At 40.4% G+C, this 10,647-nt stretch overlaps 1 protein-coding gene across 1 annotated transcript; it reads left to right on the top strand.

The window, feature by feature from the left end:
* The first annotated feature begins 8 nt into the window (after positions 1–8).
* Positions 9–3,699, top strand: LOC104508830 (putative Dol-P-Glc:Glc(2)Man(9)GlcNAc(2)-PP-Dol alpha-1,2-glucosyltransferase). The gene is made up of 3 exons (XM_010150571.1): positions 9–137; positions 439–636; positions 2,644–3,699. The coding sequence occupies exons 1-3, from the start codon at positions 9–11 to the stop codon at positions 3,697–3,699; spliced, it is 1,383 nt and encodes a 460-aa protein (XP_010148873.1).
* Positions 3,700–10,647: the final 6,948 nt, after the last annotated feature.

Genomic DNA, 10,647 nt, shown 5'->3' with positions numbered 1-10,647 from the left:
CCGCCGCCATGAGCGGCACCTTCCTGCTGTCGTGCCTGCTGTTCGCGGCCGTCAGCCGCCGCCAGCGCGGGCCCTACATGGACGAGGTGTTCCACGTCCCCCAGGCGCAGGCCTACTGCCACGGCCGCTTCCTGCAGGTGCCGCGCCGACCCTCCCGCCTCCTCTTTGACAGCCGCGGTCACGGTTTCTGTGAACATACCGGGGTCGCTTTGAAAACGGGACCGTTGGTGTCCGGACCGCTGGTTTCTGCTTCCAGTTACCTGGCGGTGCAGTAGGGCGCTGGGCAGGGCGAAAAATGGTCAAAAATTTCAACCAAATCGTGCCAGAAATTAGCTAAACCTCCAAGCTGACAAAACGAGGTGGGGTGTGGTAGTGCACCTCTGGTCTCTGGTTCTGTGGTAGCGGCTCTGTAACCCTGTTTCTCTCTCCGCTTTCCAGTGGGACCCCATGATCACCACGCTGCCGGGCTTGTACCTGGTCTCCGTGGGAGTAGTGAAGCCCGCGGCGTGGCTCTTCGGGTGGACAGGAAGCGTGGTGTGCTCTGTGGGAATGCTCAGGTTCATTAACCTCCTTTTCAGTGCTGGGAACTTCTATTTACTCTACTTACTTCTGTTCAAGATCCATCAGAAGAATAAGGTATGGTCAAAGTAGAACAATTTTAGGTGCTTGTATAAGCAATGTTGATGGCTCTGTGTATGTTTGCTTCACTATATATGTGAGCTGTCCTCGGTTTTGCATAACTGCAAGTACTGCTGCCGGTTTGGCTGAAGAGGCACATTCCTTTTCTCTAAATTCTTTAATATCTTTTTTCTCTCTCAGGGTGCTATCCTTTAAAAATTACTCTTGTGCATAACTATGTCTCATTGAAAGGAAAGTTAAAAGTTCATGCTTGTAGACTTACTATCCAAAGATCTGTATACTGACCTAGTTGGAATTGCTTAAGACCCTTCACAAACTTCAGCCAGTGATCCTGGGTGAATTGTTCTTTAGGAAGATACCAAGTTTGATGTCAATATTTTGAAGCAGATAATCAAGTTCAGAAGAATTGGAAGATGATTCAGGTTGGATGGGACCTTAGGAGATCCACCCTTCAGCTCAGAGCAGGCCAGCCCTGAGATCAGACCAGGTTGCTCACGCTTGGGGCTTGGGAAACTTCAGGGATGGAGGATGACTGCACAACATCTCTGAGCAACCTGCAGGGACACCTTCCACTAGACCAGGTTGCTCAAAGCCTCATCCAGCCTGGCCTTCGAAGACATCCAGGGATGGGGCATCCACAGATTCTCTGGGCAACCTGTTCCAGTGCTTCAGACCCCCCAAGCCATCTATTTTCCAGGCTAAACAAGCCTAACTCCTTCAGCCTCTACTCTCAGGGCAGGTGCTTCAGCCCTCAGCTGACTCGGTGGCCCTCTCCATTGCTCCAGTGTACCAATGCCTTTCTTGTATCACATGGCACAGAATCGGATGTGGTGTTCTTGGTGCGGCCTAAAAGAGTAAGGGATAACCATTTCCCTTGATCTGCTGCCATGCTCTTGTTCATGCAGCCCAGGAGACTTGCTGTTCCTTAGTGCCAGGGCATGCTGACAGTTCATGTTCACCTATTCAAGGTCTTTCACTTTAGTGAAGTTCTTCAGTTTGACTTTTAACGTTTTTTCCTGTTCTCCGATACCTGAAGGATTCCTTCGCTATAAAGCAAAGATTCTAATGTATTTTCTTACAGGAGACTCTTCATGTTTACGCACATGATAAGACTATATAGAATTGGGTCAAATTTAAGAAATCGTTTCCACTTTTGCAACACTTCCATGCTTTAAGGTGGAAATAAAAATGCAAGAAAACAGAAGAGTTCATGACAGTAGTCTAAGCATTAGAAAATACATTGTTGGCACTTCTTTGAACTCAGCATTTTCTCTATTCCTCTTTTTTGTAAGGTGGTGGCTGGCTGTTTCACCCCCTGGTACACCATTCAGAAACATCATGCAATGTTTTGTAACACTGTGAATTGCCTTGCATCCTCTAGTGAGTGGGATAATTGGGAGGAGTTTTTAACTGCATGGTCTCCTACCATCTTGAAAGTTTCATTTCTAACTCATCATGAAGAAAAACAATAAAAGCTGCACCAAAGATTAGAAACTTGAAACTGGCCACTCTGTGGACTGGCATCAACAGAAGCAATAGTATAGGGATAGAATGATGTGTTCTGCTCTCTCAGGTAAACAGAATGTAATGATGAGATTGCAGAGACATAAAACACCGACTTTTTTTTTTCTTTTCTTTTGCCCATTAATGCAGCTCTTTTACCCTAGGTATGGGAGCAATTATACTCCCACAATGATTTTAATGCCACAAATAATGTGAACACCTGACCTATGAAAGAAGTTGGAGTATTTTCATTGCCGTATTTTTAACTCACCTGCAATACAGTACGTTCATTTGTCTTATACCATTGTATAGTCTGACATTCCCTATTAACATAGCAGGAGGTTAACAAAAATACAGCACGCGTGCTTGTGCTGTAATGGAACCAAAGAGCATAAGAGATGTTATGTTGTGTTAATGGAATTCTCAGGAATTATACTCTTTTTCTTTCTTTCTTTATTTTTATTGGACATTGCTAACCAAATTTTTCTGCTTCTTCTCTAGGCTGTGTCTGGTTTCCAGAGAATCTTGTCTACATTAACTCTTGCAACGTTTCCCACCCTTTATTTTTTTACATTCCTTTATTATACAGACTCAGGATCAGTGTTTTTTACTCTCTTTGCCTATTTAATGTGCCTTTATGGTAACCATAAAACTTCAGCTCTCCTTGGATTTTGTGGCTTCATGTTTCGTCAGACGAACATTGTGTGGACAGTTTTTTGTGCTGGAAATGTTGTTGCAGAGAAGCTGAATGAAGCCTGGAAGACAGAGTTACACAAAAAGAAAGATGAAAAGACTTCTTCCAGGAAAGGACCATTTTCAGATTTGATAAGAATATTGCAGTTTCTTACTGAATATCTCATATCTCCTACAAACTTCGTTACCCTTACTGCTTTAACGTGGCCATACATCATATTAGTAACTGTGTTCTTTGGTTTTGTCTTCCTCAATGGTGGAATAGTTGTCGGTGACAGAAGTAGCCACGAAGCCTGTTTGCACTTTCCTCAGCTGTTTTATTTTCTGTCCTTTACAGTCTTCTTTTCATTCCCTCATTTATTGACCCCTACTAAAATCAGGAAGTCCCTTCTGTCATTGCGGAAGCACCCTGTGCAGTACAGCTTAATCACCCTCATCTCTTTGTTCCTCATCTGGAGGTTTACCTATGTTCATAAGTATTTACTAGCAGATAACAGACATTACACGTTCTATGTCTGGAGGAAAGTCTTCCAAAGACACGAGCTTGTAAAATACATATTAGTTCCCATCTATATATTTGCTGGCTGGAGTTTTGCTGATACATTAAAATCCAAGTCGATATTCTGGATCTTAATGTATTTTGTATGTTTATTAGCAGTCACAGTTCCTCAAAAATTGCTAGAATTTCGTTACTTTATTCTGCCATTTTTAATATACAGACTCAATATGCCGTTTCCGGCTCTGTACAGACAACTTCTGGAGCTGGCTTTTTACACTGTTGTGAATGCAGTAACTTTTTATCTTTTTCTAAACAAACCGTTCCAATGGCCAAATAGTGATGAAATCCAGAGGTTTATGTGGTGACTTTTTTTTTCTTTTCTTTTTTTTTTTGTTACTTTCACACCCTTAGGACAACGCTGTTCGCTTTCAGGACTGGAATGAAGCAATGTGTTTTGCATTATGTAAGGACTTTTTTTTTTTTTTTTCCCCAGTTGGAACTGGGGAAGTAAGCTGTTTGCTTATTTCTTGGAAGTGAACGTGAGATGTGATTTACTGTAATGTGAAGATATTCCATATGCTGAATTCATGAGCTCCAGGTATCAACCAGTTCAGTAGGAAGGGAAATGTGAGAACAGCTTTCTGTAATTAATGTGAAATAAAGGATATGTTTACAGTCATTTTTCATTATAATAAAACATTATATAATATGCCCTTGAAGGTATGACAGATTGTTCTCTTTAAAACTAAGTATTTGAGTGTTTTAAGCTTTTTGTTACCTCTGGGTGCCTATTTACTCCTTGGATCGGGCTACTTCCATCTAGATTTGGTAACGGTCAAGGTATTAATCACTGCTAAAGTATGATATTTTCAAAACCTCCTGTATCCCACTGAATTTTCATGATTTTTTGGTCAATAAATGCTTACATTAGCTTTGCAAACAGAATGTAGGGTCTTAAATTATTAGAGCATTTTGAAAATTTTACTTCAAACTAATATTTAGAAAATACAGTGGAGGCTGTGTGCATGTACCTTCTTTGGGGGAATAAACGTTATTGTACAACAAAAGACAAATTGCAGTTGATAATGTGACCTATTAGAAAGGGAGTAATTTATGTATGCCAGACTGCAAGGTGTCGTTACACAGTGGAACGCAATCTAATGAGTACCCTTCTAAATAATCAGGCTTTTATGTCCTAAGGTTCTGTGTTCACAGGTTTGTATTGAAGTAGGGTATGAGTGCACGCCCAAGTTGCACTGAGTGTTTCTAAGGTCTTTGACGTGTAATCTTAAAGAACAGCTAATGGCATTGCTGAATTGTTCTTTTAAATGTTTTTCATATATATACAAATCTAATGGATCTAGCGAGTATGTATTTTGTTTTACAAAGGTAAAATACAATGTGTATATATATATATTTTTTAAAAGCACCTAGTGCATTACCATCAGAATAAAAGAAGGCCATAATGGTTCCTGTCAGTAAATTACTTTAATTAGACTCAAAATATTTGATTGCTTTAAGTTAAGTGTTAAGCAGTTCTATAAATATAACTAAATTATGTGGTGGGAGGGGATCCAAAGCTTCACATACTGTGTAGCATCTTTAAGTTCTTTCTTCCTCTGTAGTGAAAACACCGCAGCCAAATCTTTGCAGTCGTACCATATTATTGCCACTCCAGTCACTCTGAAGTGGAATTGTTTCTCAAAAGGTCAGTACCGTGGAGCCCACTCGCATCGGTACTGTCACTTCTTTTCTTTTACAGTATGCAGATAAATGGCCTTCCTGGCTCTGATCCCTTCCCCATACTAACGCTACGCAGAGTGTGGTTGACTCAGATTTTCCTGTCCAGTGTTTTTGCAACCCCGCTTCTTCCAAGGAGACCGTAAAGCCACCTTCCAATGAGTAGGTTTATTTGTATTGAGTGTAAGAGTTTGCCGTGTCACTGTTTGCTTCTTGGCCTGTTGCCAGCATGGTAATGTGTTGATAATGTGTGTGCAATAGGGAAAGCCATTTTCGATCACTCCCTGTTTGCTTATAGGTAAGTTGAAGGGTCAAGAGAAACTCGACATGGGTTGCTTTTCAAGAACCCAGCGTGGTTCTTGCAGGGTCCAGTGGTTGCGTTGTGATTTTAGTATGACAGATTTGGGCGAGGAGGTCTGGCGTCTGGCTTCTGCTCCCAAGTTTGTTTTTGTACACCGTGCCAGTAAAATTGTAAACAAGGCAAAGAGCATATGCCTCTCTTTAGCTAAAAATAGCTGGTTATTTGGGAAGGTAGGAAGTTTGTTTGATAATCAGATATGCTATGAACTGCATTTTCTGTTATTCATGAGCGTTCTGTATTCAAGTTCCTTGACAACACATGTTCATGTTAAAAATTAGCATGACTTTTACAGTATAAGCAATATGGGAATACTGAAATATTTTTTATCTGTTACTTTACTGGTGAGTAGATAAATCGGATTGCTTCTATTTTTACAGTTAAAAATACTGTAGGAAAAACGTGTTCTATAGTTTCTGGGGACAGTTGATTTTTCTCCTGTTAATGCAAATCTGAATTTTGTGTTTTCACAAGGTGGCAGCCTTGTGCCATCTTGTTGAGGTGACCAATTGCTTAGTGCTGTGCTGCTTGAAGTCATAACGTCAGGGGTTTATTTCTGAGAATTAGAAAACTTCGAGTTCAGTCATGGCTGGCTGCTTGTTTTAGTAACTGGTTTAGCTAAAATCTCCTTGTATGTAATTTGGAATATATACTGTCTGTTAAGTTTTAGAAGAAGAGCAAGTTTTGGTCATCTTTAAAATGTGTCATTTTGATGCTTTTCGTATTCGTGTAGTTTTCATGTCTGGTCTGAGAGAACAAAATAAAACTTGAGAGCTTACTGTTGAAATGTCATTGTTTTAAACAGTGCAGTTGCTTGGAAAGTTGGTTTTCTTCTACTGTTTTATTATTAAATTTCACAGCATTCTTATTTTATTCGCATATTCATTCTATTCATTGCTGTCTAAAAAGAAAAAAGGAAGGAGGACAAATTGGGGAAGACAAAGTAATCATACTTTTGAGACTGGCACATGGTGATTTTCTGAAACACTCACTCTTTTTAATTGGATGATGCAGATGTGAAATATAAATGCTCTAATGTCTGTTACCCCTGCAGTAGTTGACATACTGTATCTTAAATGTGTCATCCAGTTTTTGGTAATGAAAAAGTGTTACACCAGAGTCCGTGAAAATGACTGCTTCCAATTACCTCAATTTCTTTGTCTATATTCACTGTCCTAATGTTTTTGTTTTTGTTTTATTTTTCCTCTGAAAAGCTTTGCTTTCCTTGTTTATCTCTTGTTACATAGGATATGCTTTTTATTTTCAATTCAGTGACATTAGTATGTCAGCTGAGGCATCTTTTATAGAAAAGCATCCTTCTTAAAAATATGCTTTAGATGGATGCAGATAATTGGTTTTACTAACAAACATCATTTTGCAAACAAAAAGCGTCTCTCCATGAGGCAGAAATGCTAACCTAGCTAGCAGTGTGTAGCTAAAATGCCCCTAATTTGTGACTTTCTGTGCTTAATCTCGGAATATGCTCAGGGCCTCGTGCTGTTCCTTCAGCTCCAGGGGTAGCTGGGCTAGGAGGAGCAGGAAGCAGGAGGAAAAAGGGTTGCACAGGTACTTGCTCTTGCAGTGCTGCCGTAGCTAGGAGTGTGCATTGCTTATGAGTGGGGTGATTTCGGGGTCTTGGGGGCACCGCTGTGTTTAGCAGTGCACTGTGGTGTGCTGAAGTATGTGGGGATACGAGAGAGTCCTGTGCCATGCATGCGAGGAAGTGTCCTCTCCGACTGGAAGGAGAAGCTGCTTGTTGCTGGAGCTGGCCTGATCACTGTGAGAATGGTCTTGCTGAAACTTGGGGTCTAATTGGTTTATTGAAAGATGTTTTGGTACTTGGCTATGGATCTGTACATAAAAACTGTTCCTCCTGTGTCCAAGAAATGTCGTGAGCTTACCTGAGCGGCAGCTGAGTGTTGGTGATAGGGAAAGGGTTGCTTTCATTTTCAGATTGTTAGTTGACCAGATGCTCTAGTGTTTTTATAAAGCTAAAATTGTCTATCTTAAAAAATAAACACTTTTAAGCCAATGCATTCCCATGTGCTCTATGTTAAGTAGATGGAAATTAATATCCCTGGTGTTTGATTTAAATTGGTATGAACTCGTGTTAAGTGAAAGGCACTCATGAAAGGCAGTGAAGGCCTTTTCAAAGATGTAACTGCACAAGTTCATGTCCTTAGCTACCTTCAGATCTTCTCTAATGAGATTAGATTTCCACGTTTTCATATCAGTCCTCCTAAAAGTATTGTCATAGAAATAATCTTCTGAATATACAATGCCAAAGGAATGGTTATGGTGATTCTCGCTGACAGAGTCTCTAATTTTAGGGCACCGCTTCAGACCTGCAAGTTTAATACGCGTAAATCATGCTGCATTTTCCTCTCTTCCCATCACATCTCAAACAAAGCATTGCCTGGCTGAAACGAGATTTAAATGACAAGCTTCAAAAGAACAAAGGAGACAGAGTCAGGAATATCACCGATTTCAGAGGTAGCGCTTCACCCTCTGGGTCAGTGCTGAGCAAATGCCATAACATTGTTAGTGGGTGGGAGTAAGCACATCATCGCTATAGTCCTGGCGAAGAGCAGCGTGGGTGTTTTATACCTCATGTTGTCTTTGTTGCATATCATACAGGATTCCTTACTCCCTGCTCTCTGCACTCTTGTGCCTCCACAGCACTATATGCTTTTGATTGCCGAGAGGATTATGTTGTTTTAGCAGTCCATTGAGATAGTTGTGAAGGTGGGAATTCGTCTGCCAGATGCCTTGTCAGAAGTGCCGTCTGGTGCGCTCTGCTTTCCGGGGCACAGCCTGTTTGGGCAGGGTGCTCACATGAGCTGGGGAAGCCTCGCGTCTGAGAGTTAGGCCAGAATGACCCATGCTTGAGCTGGTTTTCCTGCTAAATTTGAAGTTTCAGCCCAATACAACTTGCTTAAAAGTCTCAAGAAGCCTTGTGAAATAACCTTCCTTGTCCAGGTCCTGTCCCCCAGGAGAAGAACCAGGCACATGTCAAAGGAAAAGGAATTTATTTTCTGGCTCTAGCAAAGAGTTGTACATATCCTTGCTAAAAATGCACCAGTGCACATTTTCTTCAATAACAGTGAGTTTTGTTCAAATATTACCAAATTTGAATTCTCAGCATTCTTTTCTGAAACAAGACAGAATGCTAATTTGCTTAAAACAAAACAACAATTAGGTGCTTGCACTTTTCTTAAGAATTAAGAAAAAACATATTTAGGGTTCTGAAGCCGTCTGTTGTCTGAGAGGAGCTTTAAGTTTGCCTTCAAACTGAATTCTACTAATTTCCTTCCACCCTCCTTTGCTGTTCATAAAATATACACTGCTTAAATTTTGGAGGGGATAGAGGAAGAGGTTAGCATTACGATGGCCTGATCCAGCTGTTTGCCTTACTGAAGACCACAAAACTTTGTCTAGGAATTTCTGCTGAAGAGGGAATATTTCCACATGATGTAAGTGAATTCTGTGGAGTTTAGTATTTTGTAGCTGAAATGGGGCACATCTGAAAACACACTCTATTTAAAGCCATCAAGTAGTGATGAATTTGCCGTACCCCTTGACAAACTTTGTCAGAGTTTAATTACTTTTAGGAAACTTTTTCTCTCTAGTTAGGAGCTTGATGCTACACCTGTGCAAAGACAATTCTCCCTGTTTTCCTCTTCTACATGCATGTCAGTGTCAGTGAAGTGGCTAGAGATAGACATACCAGTTTTAGGAATAACCAGGAAGCAGCAAGAAGAGTTAGGGCACGTGAAGTTTCAGTTTGGCCAAGCAGCTTATGAGTTGGCTGTTTCCTGTAGAGCTCCTTGAAGTTAAATGCCTGTGGAGGTAATTCAGTTGACTGACATTTCAGTCTTGGTCTGAAATGGCAGGGCTAACTTGAGTAGCTTGCTGTTTTATTGAGAGGTTGGATGAGTTTGCCTTGAGACCCCATTTCTTTGTGGAGTTTGAGCACAAGAACTTTCCTGTCTGGTTTGAAATAGAGGTATTCGGATTGTGAGAATGGGGTGGCTCTGAAAGGAGGCTCCCTCTCCTCTTCCTCAGGTTGACTAAACCAAATTGCAGTTGCCCTGATGGGGCTCTAAGTACTCTCAAATCCATGGAATCAGTCCACTTAAGGGCTAGAGGGCTTTAGACTTTGTTTTAATCAGATCAGCTAACTTTGCAGGAAGCCTTTGATGTCTAAAAACAACTGAACACCACCACCACCAAAATCGGTGGGCATGTTCCTCTTGCACTTTCAAATCTTAGCTTTTTAATTAAAATTTCTTCATGAATAAAGAGTCTCTCTGGAAAATAAATGTCAATCCTACTAGCAGTTAAGACTTCTATAAACCTTAGCATAAAATTATGGCAAAGATCAGTTAGTGTAAGTTGTTTGTGACTGAATCTGAGTCAAAGATGTTAAACACCTGCAAAGATTCTACCTTGCTATTTAAGTTGCACATAATAGAGTGCATAATGCTCTTGAATTTTCTTGCCCATCATTTTGTCAGAGAATAAGCAAACAAACAAGAAAAGCCTTTAAAGTCAGTTATAATGTCTTGATAGTCTGCAGTTACTTGGCAAAAAAAGCAGCATGTCAAAATCAGCTTTTAGTCAACACCTTCCTTTTAGTAAAGAGCTTTAAAAGATTTCTGGTAATTTTTGCTGTGATGGATCTCATGATAAATGTTCTCCAGCCCTTTTTGTTTTCTTTCACAATGCAAGATCTTCTTTCTTGAACTTGGCTTTATTGGCTCTTAGATGAAAAAAAATATTTGGGGGTCTTCTTCGTGAAGTTAAATACATGCCTTTGCATGAGTAGTGAGTTGTACTTGGACCAAATGGACCCATGCTCTGCAATCAAAAGGCAGGTAGTGGTATGTGTTGACAGAATACATTCAGTGCTTTATTTTCTCATTAAGTAAGCAGGATAATTTGGTATCAGATTTAACCTTTCATGTTACTCTGCAAGTGTATAGATTTTGACATTTTTTTGGTGCTTTGAACATACACTTCCAAGGCAGAGTTGAAGAAGGTAATTACAGCCTAACTCTCTTTTCCATTACCCACACACTAAGTTAATTGAAAATGTGGTAAGTACAACTTCACGAGATGGATCTGTTTTCATTTCAATACTGCATTCTCCAAGGACACTATCTAGAGGATCTAAATCAACAGGAACTACACACTAAAGAAAGAATGCCCTCTT

Source organism: Eurypyga helias, unplaced genomic scaffold, assembly GCF_000690775.1.
Source record: "Eurypyga helias isolate BGI_N326 unplaced genomic scaffold, ASM69077v1 scaffold8904, whole genome shotgun sequence".
NCBI lineage: Eukaryota > Metazoa > Chordata > Aves > Eurypygiformes > Eurypygidae > Eurypyga > Eurypyga helias.
Note: the sequence above shows the minus strand (reverse complement) of the source record. Positions and strands in the feature narration are given on the sequence as shown.